The sequence below is a fragment of the Astatotilapia calliptera genome, chromosome 1, assembly GCF_964374335.1.
Source record: "Astatotilapia calliptera chromosome 1, fAstCal68.1, whole genome shotgun sequence".
Classification (NCBI taxonomy): domain Eukaryota; kingdom Metazoa; phylum Chordata; class Actinopteri; order Cichliformes; family Cichlidae; genus Astatotilapia; species Astatotilapia calliptera.
The window spans coordinates 23,373,465-23,394,320 of NC_137422.1; the positions used below are offsets into that span (position 1 = coordinate 23,373,465).

The following is a 20,856-nucleotide window of genomic DNA, read 5'->3' on the forward strand; positions in this document are numbered from 1 at the left end:
GTTGTGCATTTGCAACTGTATTATCTAACACAGTGAAGTGTTACTAATCTTACTTGCACATCCTCAAGTCGGATGGTCAAAGCTCTGTTTGCACGTGACATCTCCTCTTCTTGCTCCGTAATTTCAGATAGAGATTCTTCAAGTTGCTTTTTCTCTCTCTGTTAAATGGACATTGTTGCATATGAGACTGTCATTTAGTATACATATAATGATGCTACAAGTGACTGTGTAGAACAAAACTAATAATAGTTGAGACTCTGGAACTCCACCCCTTACCTCCAGTCGACCAACTTTATCCCCCAGCCTGCTCTCCTGCAGCTTGGCTTCGTCAATAATTCGGTTTAGTTTGGCCACCTCATTTTCCAGCTCCTGCGCCCGTCTGCGGAGTCTCTCGACTTCTTGAGTCAGACGTCCTGCTTGGCCCTCTGCTACACCCTTGGCTGCCTCCACTTCTGCCTTCTCTTGCACCACTGTGGCGCTGCTCTGCAGATCAGAACAAAACACAAGGCTTCAGTACAAAGGAAGCAGCAGTCTGTGACACTCAACAGAAAGTGGAATAATGAGGCATGATGGAACATTTGAGACCAACTCAAATACCTCATAACAGAAGCCATTTGTAATACTCAGTCCCCCAGTGGCCTTCCTGTAATTCTCTTACACCTTATAATAAACCACAATTGGAGGTAACTAAATCTGAGCTTTTATTAGCTTCTGCTGATTGAGGGTCAGCAGGCTAGCATTGCAGACCTGTTATGCTAGCCTGCTGGGTTAGCACTACACTACTACCAGGTATTAATACAGACTGTTGTGTGGTATATGTCTGCAGTTGTAACACAGATGAAGTTTCAGGTGCACCAGTCCTTTGAATTTGCCTTATGCCCAAATCTACTAATGCAAATCCTTTAACTCCTACATTTCAGGGTGGAGTAATGACACTAGTCAAGAACAAGCTCTAGCTGAAAACGTATTCCAAATTTTTCAATTCCCTTGAATCATATGCCTTCAAGATTGTAAATTTCTTTAATCAATGCCAGCATGTTTTTCTGACAGCTGAAAAACAATGATGTCAAACTCTTGGAAGTGGAGCTAGAGCACATCTCGCACATCAACTCGTGTGCAAGTCGTTTTGTATTGTGTTGGTAAACTGTGTTCAGACTCAAAGATAAAACTGTTGTACAGATGGGAAAACACATGTATGCCAGTGTTTTGTCCAAGAGGATGAAAGCAAAATCAATAATGTAGTAGTAAAGAAATTGTTATTAATATCCATCCACAGGGTGGAGTGCTGTGCAGAAGAGAAGAAATGGGAGACACCCAGATATATATGTCAGTGCGCGAGGAGACAGAAACAAAGAAAACTGACTACAGTAGAACCACACAACAGATAACAACAGGTTTCAGTTGCGCTTACACCCTTCTACTGAATAACGTCAGCAGGCAACAGGCTTGTAAAGGTTTGTTTGGAAACAAAAATGTTTTTTGGTATGGAGGTGGAATGTAAGGAAACTGGTTTAGTAGTTTACAGCCTCAGTACAGCGAGGTATGCACGCATGTATGGCCGTGAACACAAAATTACAGAACAAAATCTGTAAACTCGATTTGTCACCATTTTAATATATGACAGAGGTGAAAGTGGTGAAACATTAAATACATAAAAGAAATGCTCAAGGTGGGAAAATATGCGAAAGGACTGCGATAGTACAATCATACGGGTCTTTCTGTGCAGGTCTTTGTTATGCATCACACACTCAGCTGATATCCAAGTATGACACTTCAGGTGTGTTTGTATGTGTGAGTGTACTAATGCACAAAAGCACACAAGGCCTTCTGTGTTTAAGAACCAACTGATTGAAAATGTGATCTAGCTGGTGAGACATAGATGAAAGGTAAAAATGTAAGAAAGCAAACAATGAAACCAAAAACTGGTTATTCATTCTCTGGCACTTTCTTACTGAAGAGCTACAAACACCTTCCACAGAAGCAGCATAATCACAGAAAGAGTGTCATGTAAAAATCTAATCTAACCTAATCTAATCTTTGAAAAAGATAAGGAAACAAACTGTTAGTAGATTTTAACTGCAACGCGGAAAAGTTTCCTTTTGTAAATTGTCAGACAATTTATTTACAATTTTTTTAAAAAAAGTTTTAAATGCCTAGTCACCTCCTGAATGCCCTTTCATGACTGATATAAAAGGTGCTTGTTGGTTAGCACATCTTGTCATCACCGTGTGTACAAAGAGGCACGTCCTGTATTAAATACGCGATGGGTGCCTCCCAGTTTCAGGCCAGTCAGACCTGTTTTCCGCTGTCACAACATAACCGCCCTCATCACCCACTCACTGGATAATTTAGTTTGGTCAGACGAGAAGAGCAAGAAGGTTCTGGATTTGAATCAACCAGCCGCCTGAGCCTTTGGGTGGAGTGTTTCTATGTTCTCCACATACCTGCAAAGGTTCCTGCCAGGTACCCTAGCTGCCTCCCACAGTCCAGACATGTCTGTTAGATTACTTGGCAAGTTTAAATTGGCCACTATGACTATGCATTGGCTTTGCAAGCCTGTCCAGGGTGTATCCCGCCTTTCACCGTATGACAGTCGGGATAAGCTCCAGCAACCCTATGATCCCCAACTGGATAAACACCAAGAACATGAATGGATGCCTGGATAGATGGATGAACCACAAAAAACATCTGCAGATTTTATAAAAAAAAAAAAAGAAAAGAAAAGGAATTTGCTTTTTATAACATAATACAATTTCTCACCAGCACAAACTGCAGCCTCAAAAGTGGCCAAGTTGAATCAACACCTGTCTCAGGAAATATGACATATAGTGCTATTTCCAGCTTCTGCCTTGGACTCTACTGCCATGGCTTTGTTATTTATATTGTACTGAGACTTGGTCTACTGGTTTTAGTTAAATCTTTGGTTGCATGTACCATCTGAAACTTAACATTTAAGAGTAACTTAGCTTTTGGCTCACAAGGATTCATCTACCTGCCTCCCTAGCCACCTATCCACATAATGTAAATGATAATAGTTCCCATTCTTTGCAGGGTGGATGTATCTTTATCAAATTCCATTACATTTTTCGCTTGATGTGCTTCCATAAACTGGCATCTGGTTGAATAAATAAATACTCAGTTTTTTGTGTAAGTTCAGGCTAAAATGTTTGAGATGATCAGATGTTCTGTGTCAAATTGTGTTACAGCAGCCCTCCAAATGCTGAAAACTAATTAAAAAGCTGACAAATCAGTTTTATAGACAACAAATGCTGGTAACCATCTTTATGACCACTTTCTAGGAAGATTAAACTCTATAATAAATGTGGATTTACCGATTAAATTACTGATTAAAGTGTGATTGTGTTGAGGGCAATAAACAAAGCTGTAACTACAGTAATAAAGGAATAACGTGTGGCATGATGGTGTCTGTGCTCCATTTCTGCATGTCCCACTTCCCACATTGGGTCACGTGTTAAAAACAAGAGCAAAGCCACCCAGCCAGAAGGAGAGAGACCCTTCTGCTGTCTGTGGGAAGAAGTGGGAGGGGATGCAGTGACACGATTAGTCAGTTTTTAATGAAAAGTTTCCCATCTGCATCGTTAATTTATTTTAAGTGACTTTAATAGACCTGCACTATAACACATTTATCTCACAATATCAGGAACACCTGTGAACTTAAGTGTTCATACTGCTAATAGAAAAATCTTTTTTTATTTGGCTCTTAGAGAAATACTGAATTTTAAATTTCTTCAGGGTTTTACTGCCTTAATTCTCTTGCTTTTCACTAGTACAAAAAGTTAATAATTTGTTAAAGCAGTATTAAAGTTTACCCAGCAATCACTGAAGGATTAGTACTAAAGAAACCTCCCTTTATCAGCTATTATTTGTTTATTTTGTCTATTTATTATATTCATTTATCACCACTTCAACTTGTGACCAACAACACAAGCTGACTTCAGTGTATTAGTGAAATATCAAAGAAGAATACGTATTAAGATTATACTGCTGTTACACTTGTCCTTCTACCCTAAACTCAAAGATTGACTTGGGACCTCATGTGTACTCTGTTTACCTAGAGTTGCACATTAACTAACTTTGTGCAGTCTTTGAAGCAACTCCAATGCTCAAGCGAAGCGAATACTTAGAAAGGTCGTTTGCTACAGTGAAATCTTGGCTTAGCTTTTCCTACCGACCTATTAACAAACTTCAGAAAAAGAGTAAAGAGTGAAATCCTCAAACAGCTAAAGTGCTGATCATGTCAGAGTAACTTCTATACATCACAGATGAATTTAAGATTATTTCATTGGATATAATGGATTATTTAGTACATTAACTTTCACCTAAAATGCTTGGGCAACAAGTAAACAAATCCAAAATGCAACTCTAATACATTCAAGGTACATGTTATTTTTAAATATTAGATTTACAGTAAACAGATAGAAAGGAAGCTTCTCCAAATAAAGACATTTTCCACACAGGGAGCTGCTAAAATGTCATCCTTTCTCCCCCTTCCTGATTCCTGGTGTTGTTCTTTGTGAGTTTTGTTTTCATTCGGGGGTTTCTTTTCTGCAACTTCAAGATTATAATTATAATGATTAATAGATGTACAAAGAACAAAATCCAAGAAAACCTATTCAGGTAGTACAAGTATATACAAAGAACACTACTGAAAGACTGTTTTCATCAAGGTGAGACTTTGATAAAGACTTTTTTTTTCCTTCCAAAGAACACAAAAATAATTTTACAAGAAGACAGAGAGTAGTGTTCTTCGGATACACTTGTACTGCATGATATTTAGCATGCTTTTCTTGGTTTTACTCTTTGCATAACCACCAGCCCTACTGAAAAGCACCTGTTAGAGCAGCCATTTGAGACACATAGTGCTTTTTAAAATAATATTAACACATTTTAAAAGAAATGCATTACATATATAATATGTAAAAACAGCTTGGGCCTCAGCTAAGAATTCACCATTCAAAAATTATCACCTCCTCCATCTCCATCTGTGCAGGTACAACAACTGATTCAAGACAGGAAGCTAAGTCAGATGGAGCAGTGACCAAAACATTTTTGGCTTTCCCTTTAGATGAATTTGCAATAGAATATATTAACATTTCTTACCTTCCCAACTTTAGTCAAAACAGAGGTCAAAGGTATGCAAATCTGCTAAAATAAGCACTAAAGGCTACAGGAAGTCTTTTATACATTGTCAGTGCACAAAACACCAGAGGGAGTGTTTGATGTGTTATTTGCATTTATCGGCATGTCACTTGCTTATTCTAACTAATCCTGTTCTTGTCACTGTGGAGTTTAAGTTTTTGACAGCTAGATAGATGGAGTTCTTTGCGGTCCTTGTTGGAAAGGAACTACTACACACACATGACTTAAGAAAATAAAACTGCCCAAGGTCATGTAGAGCTCACCGCCTTTTCTGCATGATGTCAGATTATCTGAACTTAACCCTGATATCAGGAAATTAAACTTGAAAAACTTATTCGGGGAGTGCAGAAGCTGTGATTTGGTTCAACTACTCAATGTATTACAAACACAACAGCTATCTTTAATTTAAAAAACAGATACCTGACAGACACCCGAAACTAAGGTTAACTGCAACAGGAGACCTGTCATGTACTAATGAAAGAAAGGATTGAAGTACAAATTAAAATGTGAAACCTGAGAAGTACTAAAATCTCCTTGGGTAAAAGCGTAATCAAATATAGTCTTGTCCTCAGAGAAATGTGAGTGGAAACCAGCTTTTAAAACAGTCTCTGTGCAAGGCCCCTTTGCAAGGCCCCTTTGCAAGGACGTAACAACCAGACAAAATGGCACCAAATAAGTTCTATAAGAGGCACTGATGTTTCTTATTTAAGGAAAATTCAAAGCAAGACAAAGTACAGCTGAAGTAAAGCATTCTGAACCACTTTTTAATAAATAAATAAATTACAAAGCCTTTAACAAACAGTGGTAACACTGTTTGTTCACTCACAGACCACAGAGTGTCAGTAAAATCAGGTATCACAGTCCAGAATAAAGTTCAATCAAATGCTGAGCAGAAACAGAAAGAGACCAGAAAACTGCATATATTCTAGTTTTTTCAGGCCAAAGTTGACAGAAATGAAATAGAGCTATGAGTGAGAAAAGAAACACCCATAATACACATCCCACACAACAAGTCAATCCAGAGAATTTACAACAAACGCAGAGACCTCAGCCCACACATCAATTTACTATCACATTTAATTTCATGTGGCGAAGCAGCCTGCTGGCATTAATCCAAATACAAGATGCAAAAGTATGAAACAGGTTCAGATTCCTCTCTTTGTGGCCAAACCAAACAGAAAGCAGAACAACAAACATCTCTGCACATCTCAACAGGAGATGAGTGTTTTACTTGACTTCTGTGAGATGTTTTGGCAGATTGGGCTCCTGCAAAAACAATAAATACAAAAATCCAGGCCACTGCCTAGTTTTACACAAACCTGACCCATGTTTAGCTGTGCTGCAACATTTTCTGAACTGAACACCTGAGTGAGCTGCAGGGTATTTAGTTCCTGGTTTTCATAGCTTTTAAAGTCATCAATCTATAAAGTTATCACCACAGCTCTTTGAAGACCAAGAAGTAAATCGCCTAATATTTCAACAAGATATAAACTGCTAATTCCTCGCCATCTCTGTCAAGATAATCATTTCCTTCCTTGCTTGCTGTCCTGCATCTCATGCCTCTTCTTCCCAGTCGCCTGGTAAATCAGCTCCCAAAGCTACGCTGGGAAATACAGAGCTATCATCAAACACACAGACTCATGCTGAAGTCTTTACTTTCAAAACAAGCCTGAGGGGGAACTCTTCTCTGAGCTACACAAGTTTGATGATCAGACAGAGAGACTTCAGTTCACACACTGGCAGAGATTACTGAAGAGGCAGGCTGAGATAGAGTACAGGCCAGAAAATGAACTGCATTTAGGTCCACATGAGATCACTGTGGAGTGTTGTGTGGAAACTGTGGAGTTAGGAAATGAAGAATACAGCATTTGGGATTGAGGTTAGAGATGAGAGCGTGATAACAATCTGGCTGTGTTACACACTGTGGTTTGGATCTGTAGGTGAAACATAACAAGAGCTGGAAATGATGCGATAAGCACAAGGCTCTGTCTTTACAGTTAGGAAGGGCTGAGACCTTTTAAAGCCTCTAACACTGAAAATATGGAGCACTGTAGTGACGGAGAAGCAACTGCAGCACCCTGAAGAGGAATAAATGAAAATATCTGAACCTCTCCCGCAGATCGGAGCAGGTACACTATAACAAAGCTGGAGCTGAGTAAAGAGGAGGTCTACAGGGTGCACATTCCCCACTCTAACCCTGGCATTCCTGGAAACGAACCCTAATCTCTACTCACCACACCTCATCTTTCTGCATTTTTCACATACTAGCACATGTCTAGTTCCCAATGAGTACATATCTTTAGTTACAGAACATTAAGAATGGTGCTAATGCTGGCTAATTTACATAAAACAATAAAACCAACGTTTTTCAGCCTAGATAAAATTCCATACATTTCATCTCATCAAAAACACAATGTAGCTTTTAAGTTGAGACACAAAGCAGCCCCCCACCCTTCTTTCACAGGGGTCAGCCTTGCATCCCCTCTCTTGCAGCATACTGACCCACTTATTCTGCATGTCCCAACCCCCGCTGCTTTTATTGTGTGAAACAAACTCATCATTCATCAGCAACTGAGGTCCACAATTACCCCGACTCTTTCAGAGTGCAGAGAGAAGAGGGGACGTGACGCGATCAGGAACAGCAGCTCATTAGATTAGTGATGGCTCGTCACTGCAATTAACTAATATACAGAGGGATTTCGCGTTCCACTTTCCACCATTCCTGTCCACAAGAGCAGGTCTGGTCACTGCAAATATCAGGGCCAACAAAGAGGAAGGCACCTAAACAAAGGTAGCACTTCAGTTAGAGGGCAGGGTGAAATATTCACAATATGTATTTTAGCTGTGACTGCAAATTATTTACTTAATGTGTCATTTACATGCTGGCAAGACTGTCTATTTAATCAAAATTTGTATGCCATTACAATTGAATTACAAAAAATAAACAAAATAAAAAACAAGATTACTGAGATAAAAGAATTACATTGTTGCTTTGTTGACTTTTGATAAACAAGAAAGGTAAAACCAATTCAGAAAAACTTTTGTCCATTGTGAGGCTCCTTGAAACAAGAGTTACTGTGTTAAACATAATACTAAGCAATCATGGGTATGATTTTTTCTTTAATCGGGCAGCCTTGCATGCTGATTTGTTTAGATTTTTTTTCTCTCTACTTGCATGTTGCCCAGCATAAACAACATATATTAAACTGGTAAAGGAATGCCACTGCGTTAGATGGATACAATTTCATATTCTGCATAGTAATCGATACACCAGACTGGAGAAAACATTAATTCAAGGAAAATAAAGGAAACAATTCAACAAGAGGCAGCTTTTATACCTCACAAGAGAAAAAACAATGACCTTATCTTGCCAAATGTTTACAATGCACTGAGGGTAAATCCCTGATGACCTCAGGCGAGCAGTACCTCTGTTTGACAAAAGGAAGTGTTCTCATAGAGCCTTGTTACACAGCAATGCTGTGGACCCCAACCAGGCCTCCAGGAAGCTGAGAACAAGGACAAGTTCCACTCGTGAAGATAAACAGGACACACGTGGGTCACAAAAAACAACCTACTGACAACAATGCATCTTCAGTGCCATTCAAAGCTATTCTTCTCATCTTCTATTTCTGAAACAACAGATGACGACCCCTCTAACTAGAAAATGCACTTTTTTCATTTATTAGTAATGAATGGCCCATCACTAACACTAATCTGGAAATATTATGTGGTGCAAGTGTAACACAGAAAACTACTGATGCACTCCAACTTCTGGTAAAAATGATATATACTAGTGGTGCAGAATAATACGGAATGGTTCAGATTTCTTAAGACAGTTGTGAAGCTTGCCAGAAATCGTCATAATGATGATAAAACTTTCTCTGCGCTACAATAATGACCTTGACTGTAAGGCAATACTTACAAATACAGACAAATGTTTCTAAATTGTAATTTTAAAAAGTTCTCCTTGTAAGAAGACTAAGCCATTAAGAAAGACTTCGCATGAAAAATGATGATGAGCAACATTTAAATGTTACATAGCGTTTTGTTTTCATTTTATCAGTTTGCTCTGTTGACTCAGCTCATCCACAGTGAACTCAAGTGGAGGTCAATTTCCACTTCACTGAAAAGAACAAACAACTCACATCGCACAACTCTAGACTGAATTGATGAATATTTCAAGGTTTAGTACAACACATGCGAAAAGACGAGTTAGTAGCAGTTTTCTACATTTCTATTAAGGCGTAAAGTAGTTTTGAGAAACTACTATTCACCAACATAAATTAAAGAGCATTAGTTTTAATGGTCAGCAGATTAGAAAAAACAACAAGGCCTTTTTGCTTCCCTTTCATGCTTATCGTGCATTTCTTTTTTATAGAAATGTAGTTACTCTGATTAAAACGACCAAGCGTATCTTTCTGCCTATTTTAAAACCAACTGCCTCGGAATCTGCATACTCAGTGTCACAGCTGTGTAACTACTGAAAGTGTAAATAATGGCACTTCAAAGCAGAGGACCAAACTCTAAGGCTACATCCACCCTAGCCCGGATAGATTTGAAAACAGCGTTTTCGTCTGAAAACGTTCCGCGTCCACACTAGTGAGTGAGGATTAAAGAATTTGAAGAAAAACTATCTGAAGCATGTACAAACTAGGGCTGTCAAAATTGAGAGCAAACAAAACAACTGCTGTATAATACCCTCCACTATCTTTGTTTAATTGGTCACATGACTGCATCACATGACAAAAATGCATCATCGTTTTTGAAAGTCTCCATTTTCGCTGTCCACACTGCGATGCAAAAGCACCGTCTTCAATTGTATTCATTTTCCAGAGCGTTTTCAAAATGCTGCATTTTCCTTCGAGGAAAACGCTGTCTCAGTGTGGACGGGAGACCAAAACGGAGAGAAAACTATGCGTTTTCAAACGAAAACACATTAAGTGAGGACGTTGCCTAAGATGAACTTAAAATCCACAGCAAACAGGGTTACAGTACCCCTGACTGTGCTTATACCCACACCTCTCTGTAACACTCTGTAACATTGTGCTGTGGGTGAGATGGCAAATAAGCGAAAACAGAGAAGGAATCAAAGTAGAGGAGAGTGGAGGAAGGGAACTGAGGGAAACTACATGGGAAGCTGAGTACCTGCTTGGCCTCCTCCAAAGATGTCTGCAGCTTGCTTATTTCCTTCTCGTACTGCTCCTTCATTTTATCCAGCTCCTGATCATGAGCGGCCACCTCTTCCTTCAAAGCTCCTTTCAGAGCCGTTAGCTCCCTTTCTCGCCTCCTCAGCACCTCCTCCTGTTCCTCTTTGGCTAGGATAGCTTCCTGCATTTCTACCTTGAGCTGCATCATCTCCTATGGAAAATGCAGACATTTTGACAACTTTAGTCCAGAATTTGCAGAAGAAAAAAAAAAAAGCTTTCAGCAACTATAATGTCAATGTGATCATTTTAGCTACAATGTAAAGAATTTAGGAAATCAGTGATAGGTTAATTGCTATACAGGCTGCGTTTAGATCTTTTGAATATTACGTGAAACAGGAACTTAAAGGCTTAAATCTTCTATATTGTTTTATGAATAAAGTTAATTAACCCTAATGCAACCCCCCCCCAAAAAAACGCAAGAACAATAAACATTTATTTTTCTTTCTATAACAAAGGGCACTGTGGCTCACCACCATAAGCATGTCTTTCTCTCCATCAGCAGCAGACTTCTTGGCTGAGTCGAGTTCATCATGCATCTCTGACAGCTGGTCCTGCAGGTCTCTGATCTCTGTCTGATGTTGCTCCCTTTCCATTTTCACCTGGAAAAGCCTAACAAACCATTCAACATGTCACAGCATGGTACAGGTCCTTTTCATACACTGCACACATGTACAAACATACCCATAAATCTGCGCCTTAATTCATGTACAAATGGCATCAAATGTGGTTGAGCTGAATGTAACGCCTCTAGAGCACACTCGTTAAAATGAATAACTGTATGATTGAAAACCAATAATTTCTAATCTGCTTCTTCATCTCTGAGGCAGAGGATGATAAGTGATGTGAGACACCTTAAACAAAAACCACACAGTAATAAATTGATAAAGACTGGCCTCAAATGCAACATGCTATAATTTTTACAAATTATTTATTCATTTATTTTTTTAAAAGGTAACATACTGATTCAAGAGTAGACGGCATAAACAGAAATGTCCCTGATTGATTTGCAGCTGGAAATAAGGCTCAATTAATTTTAAAGAAAAGAGTCAGAGGAGTAAAGACTTCTTTGGTACTCTTCAAGCTGAAAAGCACAGCTAAGCTGAAGCTACAGATAATAAACTGAAGAACAAGGAAATGATAATTAAAGATCCTGAATTCACAGAACAAAACATTATGATAAAAGGACCAACACAGACACAGGAAGAAATTAAAGAAAAAAGCTCAGTTTTCAACAGCATGAAATTCTCATGAAGTGTTACACAAATTAAAAACACAAAACCATTGGCTCGAAGATTGGCAACTTTGCTACAATTTCCTTTTCAACCATGCAGAGCTCAAAACAAAACAAGGAAGCTATGAATAGTGGCGACACTCTGTACTTGAATGACTGTGAAAACAATTACACGAAAAGCAGTTTGGAACGGGACAGTTAGTGCTGTGATTGAATGGTAAATGAGTCACCAGGCACACAGGAATATAGAGGGTAAAAGATAAACCTACCAAACTCATGGGGACACAAAGAGTTGTACTACAACACAGAGGTACTGATTTGGTAACCACAGTAACTATCAACAGTCTGGGCCGTTTCAACAACAGATCTCCATTACTGTTACTTAAATCACACTTTTGATACACCTGAAAAAAGGAGGTGCTTCACCCACTGGCTTTGAGTATGTTCCCAACTACCCATGTGGGGGCTTCATAGCTAGTCATTAGAAACCAGTACTGCAGCAATACAAACAAAATGCCACCACATGCACTTCCAGTTTTAATCACTTAAGGACAAAAAACAACAAGAATCCAGTATGTGTGGGTTACGGGGGTGCATTCGTCCCTATGGCATTGGCAGCTTACACTTTGGGAAAGTCACCATCAATACTGAAAGGTTTAAAGAGGTGTTTGAGCAATACATGCTCAAATCCAGATCACTTTTGGGTTTGTTTATTTTTTTAGTCAAGTCCTTGCGGATTTCAGCAAGACAATGCTAAACCACATATTGCATCTATTACAACGGCATGGCTTCATAGTAGAAGAGTCCAGGTGCTGAACCTGCTGCCCTGCAGGTCGAAAGTCCAGATCATCAACTGAAACATTTGGTGTATCATGAAATGGAAAATGGACTGCTGAGCAAAAGTTCTGAAACTTGTGTCCTCAGTTCACAGATGTTTTCACAGACTGATGTTAAAAGAAGCTACACAGCTGTAAACATGGCCCTGTCCCAACTTTTTAAAGATGTGTTTCTGCCATTTATTAAAAATTACCTTTTTTAAATTTCTTAAGGTGAAACATTTTGTCATTTTTTTCATCACTGTGTTGGACTGCAGCTGATGATGGTAGACTTTGATTTGGTGATCCACTGAAAGCTGTGGGATCACTCTTACCAGAACCAGCAGCAGGTGGAGAATCAATAGTCTACCATCACAAGCTGCAATCCAACACGGTGAAGTCAGAGTTCATCTGCAGGATGAGAGAGTCACTGGAGAGGCAGCTGACAAAAAAAATACCCATTTATCTATTTGAAATTAACTGCTTATAAAATATTTTATTTAATACGCCTCTTAAGGAGGCAATTTGCAACTCCTTTACACTTACTCTTCCACTGTGGTCTGTAGGTCAGCTTCTGTTTTGGCATGTTTTTCCTTCAGGTGCTTGTACTCTTCCATGCTCTGCTGTATCTTCTCCTGCAGCTCCTTTAAATCTGCAGCCGTCCTTTTGTCAGCCTGATTTTTCTGTAAGTAAAAATGACAAGGTTATTACAGCTTGTGTGTTTAAGTAGAGACACGCATCTAGTCTTTTACATTTCTTAAACTAAGCTTTAGCATTTGAAATGAACATTTTTATTTATTGTTTGCTGAAAGTAAGTTTGAGGATTCAGCGTTTTTTGATTACAGGACGTGTTTTAAGTATAGCAAGCAGTGCCATTGATATACCATCAGCATATCAATGGCACATATTTTACCCCAAAGTCAACGCCTGGCCAACACTATCCATATTTGATTATTTAGCTTCTTATTTAATTCCTTACCTAACAGATCAACTAAATAATGAGTTTTCAAGGGAGTAGCCTATTTGTTGCATTATTCTGTTAGCCTTTGTACTACGCTTAGTCAATGCTACACCCAAACACTAGTCTTTAAATTCAGCTAGTTGAACAGTAATCCTGTAAAGCTCCTTTTCAGCCAAACCCTTGATTAAAGGATATTCTCAAATAACAACAAGTTAAGCAATAAAACCAACATAAACAAGCTGGTCATAGAGACAGTCGCACTGTTCTTACCATGCTTCGTTCCTCTAGTTCTCTTTTCAGTTCAGACATTTCTTTCTCCAGTTCAGCATTTTGCTCCTGCAGAGCTTTGGTCTGAGCAGCAAGATCCTGGGCCTGGAGAAAACAAACAATTTAGAGGTGCTCATTTCTTATTAATCCATTACAAATACAAATGGAGACTAGGTCTTTGGACAGTAGTACCCTGATAAATTAAATAATCTTCGGGTAACAGTAAACAGCTTTGGTGTTAACATCTCATGAAAGCACACAATATTTAATCATCAATCGCCTTAAATAAAAATGAATTTTAATAATGAAACCAGTCTGGCTAATCTCCCACCCATTTAATGGTAGGCAGACTAAAGAATTAAGCTGGTGCTGCTCTTTTACTCCACCCCAATCACCACCAATTGTGATATAAAGATGCATAAAGATGACATCTTGTTTGACATCTCGTTGGCATTTAATACTGTAACTGTAGACTGCCACTGTGCACAAGCAGAATGACATAAAATGGCCTTACTTTGTTGTCGCCTTGCGCACTTGCTGTGGCCCGAGACTTCAATGTCTGTATCTTCTCAAACACAACGTTGACCTTTTTCTTCGTCATCTCATCATTATCATTGCTCCTGCAGACGTGCACACAGACAGTTGCGTTAAAACACTCTGCTTATCAAAGGTTTCAAAAACTTTATTTCAATGTTGTGGCGGCCAGAAGTTAATCCCAGATTGTTCTGGGAAAACAGTAGCTTATTCCCCTCCTTAGAAGGGGAGAGAAAGGATCATGCTGCCTGGAAGTGACACCTCACAGCACAAACAGCGCCATTATAGCCATCCAATAAACTGTTAGACACATAAACACAATCCAAATAGGCAGTGTATTTTATTTTCGGAACTACATTGGTATATAAAATGCAGCTATATAAATATATACATTTCAGTTTTTTCTATTATATATTTAAAAAATGGCTACAAGGGCTAAGAGATCTCACCATTCCTACTCCAATAAAAAACGCAAGTAAATTTCTGTAGTCAGGTCTAAGTTTCGTTTATTTTAGATAGTAAATGGACCAGCACTTACACAGCACTTTTCTACCCTACCTGAGAACTCAAAGCGCTTTATATAACATGCCTCAGTCACCCATTCACACAGGCCTGGCTCTGCCTCCTGAGCTACAGCCACCCGCCCAAATAATATAATAATTACTGAAACAAAAGATGGTGATGAGAAAGAAGCTAGGATTTACAGTATTGGGTAGAAGGACAACCACACCCACAACGTTTCTACACCAGCCCTATTATTTTCAAATGTCTTTAAAAACTAACAGACTAACCCATTGTTCTAAATAGTAAAAAAAACATCAATTTCCTCCAACTTCAACTTCTCCTAAGTTTAAAAAGCAGCTTGGTCCTCGGCGTTGAACAATGCCCATTTCTGAGATCATCAACAGATGTCTGAAGGCCCAACGATCAGGGGATTTTCTAAAGTCACAGAAGAACATTTAATCCTTTAGTTCGGGTGAAAACATAAAATCAACAAAACTGAAGTTGCGCCATTTTCACTTGACAGCAGCGATAGATTATTTCAATAAATGGTGAGACTGACACTGAAAGCCAAACCCCTTAAATCTCCCCTCTCCTCATACACATGATTTTCATTAAACCGTTATAACCCCTGTTGCTGCATGTTTTTCTTCTGGGCCTTGGGAATGTAGTTCAATTTCAGCCCCTGCACTTCCATCTGTGCTTCCTTTCATTTGTCCTGTGGCTCCTGACCTGTTGCCCGACACACCCAAACAGCTTCCTGTTCGACTTCTACAATACCCCGATTCAATAACACATCCAGAAACTGTAGTGATTGTATTAACTGTAACTTTCTCCATGAAATTGTTACTGATGACAGTATTAACTGTTTAACTACTGAAAGACTCGCTGGTATCCATAGCCTAAATGCAAACTCGATGTAATTTTTTTCGAGACAGATCGTCTCCTCTACAGAAAGACAGGATTTTATTCATTATTTCACACTACACAAAGAACAAAGCTGACTAAAAGTGGGATTCTGCAGGAAAACAAATTCCAGACAACTGGATCGCTCACAGCCTGGATGGGAGGGTACGAAGACCACATTCCTTCGTTTTTATCACAAACAGTCCAGCTCAGATAAAAAAGGCACATTAATTTACTTCCACAGAACGGTTTCTTACTTTGTGTGAACAACACTCAGTTCTTGAGTCAAGATGTTTTCACAATATCTGGTCACATTTTGTATGGGAAAAAGTTCAGACTTACCCATCTTTAAGGTAATTGAACAAAATCTGTTTTGCTGTCTCTTCATTTGTTTGTTGTGACAGCTCCTGCTGACCTTTCAGGAGATCAGGTGTTGCCTGGATATGTCAGGAAGAGAGAGTGAGATCTTAACAAAATAAAAGAGAGGAACACTTCTCTCATAGATCATATTTTGAAAAATGCTACTTTAAATTAAAACGAAACATAACTTAAAACAAACAAATGTAGGATGCAGTGATAATGGTCTGACATTTTACCTGCACGTCCGCGTCTGTCCCGGGTTTTTTGTTTGCTAAAGAAGATGGCCTGGATAATGACGATGACAGTGATGATGTCAAAACCTTTTCACTTTCCTCACTCGCTTTAATCTTAAACGATAGAGAAGAGGACTGAGTCTGAGGGTTTTTGTAACCCTGTATAGAGCCAACACCTTTAGAAATGGTGTTCTGTGGGGAGCCAGGTGCACTGGTGGCATGAGATCTGGAATCAACGTGATCTAAAAGCCAGGAGTCCTGACTTCCAGCTGATTTCTGCATCCTCAGCTGTGAGGGAAGCAGGACATGCTCCTTGGATGTGCCTTGATGTAGCTCCGTGTAGCTAGAGCTATTTTGCAGGCCGAGGGCGCTATCAACACTCCGTGAGCGCTTCCTGTCCTCTGGATTGATCCTGTTTCTGCGCCCCGCCCTGCCTCTGCGTTGAGTGCCATCTTTGCCGTCAAACTTCTCAATGAGCTCATCAACACCGGGTATAGAGCCTGTGTCAATATCTCTGCCTGAACCAGGCATAAAAGGGATGTAGCGACGATTCTCGTGACGGTTTATGGTGTCTGCATAAAGGGCCTCCATTTGTTCATCCATTGGCGTCTTAGAGGTGGAAGATGAGGAGGAGTGGCGGGAACGGGAAGAAGGCTGAAGAATTGGCTCGCTGGAATCAGTCCTGCGCAGGGGAAGGACATCAGGCTCACGAGGGGTGCGCTCAAGGCTGGAGGTGGCACTGCTCCTAGGGCTCGACACAGTGGAGGGCTGAGGCTGGGCTGGAGGAACTGGTTGATGTGGAGTTTTAGAGGTCAGCTTGGGATGAGCTGGATTCAGGGTGGTAAGAGGAGCTTTGATCTGTGGCTGAGACAGTTGTGACTGTGGCGTGCTCTGAGGCTGAGTGAGCTGTGGCTTCAGCTTAGGAAAGCCTGCCTCATTCACACTCTGGGATGTAGGTTGTCTGTTCTCAAGCGGCGTGGCATCTTTTTTCCGGTCAAGGCTTGATGCCCTACGGTGAGATGCTGCAGACCTTGGGGACCAACTCTGGGGCAGGCTCCCAGTGTCAGGCCTTGAAGGAAGGCTGTTGAAACCCTCAAGGTTCAGGGAGTTGGTCTCTGGATCATACGGCTGTAGTATCTCAGGGTGCTTCTGGAAGTTCAGAAGGGAGGATGGTTTCTTTCCTTGGGATTCTGTGACACCATTTTGGGGACCAGTATAATGCAACATCTTCTGAGTCCTGTACTCCACAAAGGGGCTGTTAGATTCAGCCTCTTTGCCACGTCTAAAGTCATACTCATCGTAGCTGTTGATAAAAGAGTCTTCTGTGTCGATGTAGCCATTACCTCTGGGGTCCATATAAGTGTGGGGACCCCCATCCTGGTTGTTGAGAACCACAAATGGGTGTCCATCTATACCTTGGACTCGGATGCTGAGACCATATGTTCCAGCTCCATTACTTTGTGGCTTGGAAGGGCGGGATGGCTGAGCGTAGCCCCGCTGTGGTCCACTGCTAGGAATGCCAGACACTCTGTATGACTCCATCAGGAATGCAGAAGGAAAATAAATCCCTCTCCCTGGATCAACTGGCCCACCTCTGCAAGGAGAAGATTTAGAAGCACTGGATTAGTCAGAGATGAGATGCTACATAATTCAGCGACATCAACAAACATTCCTTAGATGTACTTTCAGCCAATAATGAAACTTTATTGTTCTAGCTTTCATTTTCCCTTCTTGTCTTGCATTCCTTCTATTCTACTTGTTTCGCAGGAGAGACCTTTGTGTCAAACTACTCAAGTAATGTGCTCTAACCAAATGAAGACAGTGCCCTCCCCTTGTGTTGCCTGTAACATCTCAGAAACCATAATATCCCTCAAGAGATGAGTCAACTTCTGCCACATTCTTTAACAACAGAAACAGCCAGGTACTGTTTAGCAAGGCCTCACAAGTGTGTGACTAACAGGTATGATATAACGAAATGACTGTTTACCATGCTTGACAAAGACTATGCCTTTCTCTTCACCTGCTAAAAGGTATCATCATGAATATGAATGAGTTAAACCAGGGAAACATCTCAAAGCTGTCATGTCTAAATAACTTCAGCAGGTGTTGGGTTCAGTTCTCTGTCTGTGTGCACAAACGGCACAGGTGAGCCTTGTAAATGACACTGTTAATTGCAGCCCTGGGAAAAGTCATGAAAAGCGGGCAACAAAATGTTATCGAGCCCTTTTCTGTCACATGCATAATAACTACAGGTCTGTCAAAGCTGACAGATTTGCAGCTAGACCGTGAGAGCGCAGCTGGCAATAAATATCAAACTGTGTACAAATATTAAAAGTGAGCCACCCGGTGTTTTTCAGGGAAGCCAGTGGAGACAAAGCCATCAGCAGCCACCATGTGCTTTTCACTGGACAATGGCCTTTCAATGTGTTCCTGTTTGTCTTGCTGATAGCATCCTTTTCTGATGTTACAATACAAAGATGGACAGAGGTGGGCCTGGAAGGAGGACACTGATAAGACTGACAAGAAAGGGCAAAAGCAGGATGTATCACATAAGTGTGAAATGGGTCAAGACAGACTTATGGACACAGATAATCATTTTGAAAACATAGTACTATGAGGGGTTTCATGGCAATGCACCTGTAAATTTGGCTGTTTTACATGTCTATTTTCAGGTTTTTCTAATTTGCTAGAAAGTGGATATTGCAGCAAAATGGTGGATTCCTCCCTGGTTTACCTTACCAGATGAACAGAGCTAGCTAAGGTAGTTCAACCATCTGCCTCCTGGATGCCTTACTTTGGAGGTTTTCCAGGCATGCCTAGCTAGGGGGAGACCCTGGGTAAAACAAAGAACTCCTTGGGGAGATTTTACATGTCCTTTTAAATTGCTCTTAAGTGGGTCAGATCAGTGTAACTACTCTTTAATAATATATGAAATAACACACTTCCTTTGAGATCTTCCAATATTGTACTATTCTACTGCAGTAACTCAAAGAAACCAGTAACCAACTTTGTCCTGTAATTTAAAAAAAAGTGAAAAACAGGAACCTTTATTTGATGGAATACTAATTTAAAAAAAAAAAAAAACATTTGCTGGTTAATCTGTCTCCTAATTTTGTCAATGTCTTTCATTAAGAATAATTTAAAACTTCATTAAAAGAAAGTTAAGTCCTAAATGTATGCCCTCTGTCTTTACAGTTTACACATTCACTGAAGCCAGTGGGACCAACTGGAGCCTCCAATGGGCCAGTACTGGTGTGTTTGACATTCCTAGTATATGTCACGCAGCCTAGGAGTATCTCGGGATCCCCCAGGAGGAAATGGATAACACTGCTAAGGAAGAGGAAGTCAATAATACCCTGCTCAGCCCACTGCCACTACCTTCAGATAAGCGGACGGACGGACGGATAGACAGACAGACAGATAGACAGATAGACAGATAGATAGATAGATAGATAGGCCAAAAGAGACATTCATCTCTGGTTATCTTATCTGGCAGGAGATTTTAAACTAAGGCATTTAGCTGAGCTTGAAAAACCACCCTGATCCCCACGTATTTCTTCACTGATCAAATGTGTAAATGCCCCCCCACCACCACACACACAAATACACACCTGCCATATAAGTCATGAAACAACAGCTACCTGGGAAGCATTTAACTTAATGAAACTAAATAAAATCTTGCCTTATAAACAGCCAAAGTTTCCACCATGAAATACTGCAAGAAACTTTTGTGGGCCACTCCTAGCAAACCACGAAGATGATTCAACTCCAGTTTGTTTCCACTAGACTAATGACATGATGTTCCAATTAGCCAGAATTACTCAGTTTCACACGCAAACGGGAGGAGAGAAAGGCTGAGGTAAGGTGTCCTGTCAGGGAGGATGAGCCAGATTAAAGCCTGAGACGACACAATAGACCCTTTTATGCTCAGTGTATGTATCTAGCACACAAGGGCTCCAACAAGTGTGTTACTTTTTCCTCCCATTGTGTTTTTCACTCCAAAAAGGAGGAAACTCTCAGTGAGCTGCCTCACTGTCCTACACAGGGTCGGTGCTTCCTTCAATGACCCCTGTGCTGCCTGTGATGTCCATCCAGAGTGCAAGTTAGGATGCAAGCGAGGGTGAAGTGCAAAAAATTGTCTTTTTCTGTGTCAACACCTGTAGCCACTCACATATCAAAACACCTAAATCCAGATGGGACCAAACTTTGGAAAAAATTGGAAACAAACCTGCCTGTGAGGGTTTAAACGGTGGGAAACTATTATTAGGTTACGTAACATGAATGGGAGTTCACTAATCTCTAGCGGCAGGTACAGTAGAAGCAACGTGACCTTACAGGAGCAATTGTAAACATAAGTCAGATAAAAAACAGTTAATTGGATGCAGATCTGAGAACTGAAATCATACAGTAGCTCGTTAGCCAAAGTGAAGAGGTAGCGCTTTGATTTGACGCAGTTTCTCGTTATTTGGCTGCTGAGTGCAACAGGTGGCAGAAACACATCACCATCTTCAAATTTTACTTCACCTATTTCTCACCTGTACCACTCACCTGAAGTAAACGAGCTGTGTAGAAAAATAAGCGGCCCTTCTATTCGTTTAATTTTTTTCTCCTCCGGCTGAGTTTAACGGCTGTTAAAGAGTCTCGCGCACAGGACAGTTACTGATAGCTAGTTAGTTACTCA

General features: G+C 40.2%; 1 protein-coding gene across 2 annotated transcripts in view; it reads right to left on the reverse strand.

Moving 5' to 3' along the window:
• Positions 1-20,856, reverse strand: part of cgnl1 (cingulin-like 1) — a 33,817-nt gene that overhangs the window by 12,788 nt on the left and 173 nt on the right. Inside the window, exons 1-10 of one of the 2 annotated variants that reach the window (XM_026168988.2) lie at positions 20,724-20,853; positions 16,179-17,769; positions 15,925-16,019; positions 14,156-14,261; positions 13,645-13,746; positions 12,960-13,096; positions 10,838-10,976; positions 10,306-10,518; positions 277-483; positions 54-158 (exon numbers count right to left, since the gene is read on the reverse strand). In XM_026168988.2, the coding sequence (XP_026024773.2) occupies positions 54-158; positions 277-483; positions 10,306-10,518; positions 10,838-10,976; positions 12,960-13,096; positions 13,645-13,746; positions 14,156-14,261; positions 15,925-16,019; positions 16,179-17,717 (2,643 nt within the window). In that variant the 5' untranslated portion in view covers positions 17,718-17,769; positions 20,724-20,853. Of the gene's footprint in view, positions 1-53; positions 159-276; positions 484-10,305; positions 10,519-10,837; positions 10,977-12,959; positions 13,097-13,644; positions 13,747-14,155; positions 14,262-15,924; positions 16,020-16,178; positions 17,770-20,723; positions 20,854-20,856 lie in introns of those variants that run through there. The other variant, XM_026168979.2, reaches the window with a different exon arrangement.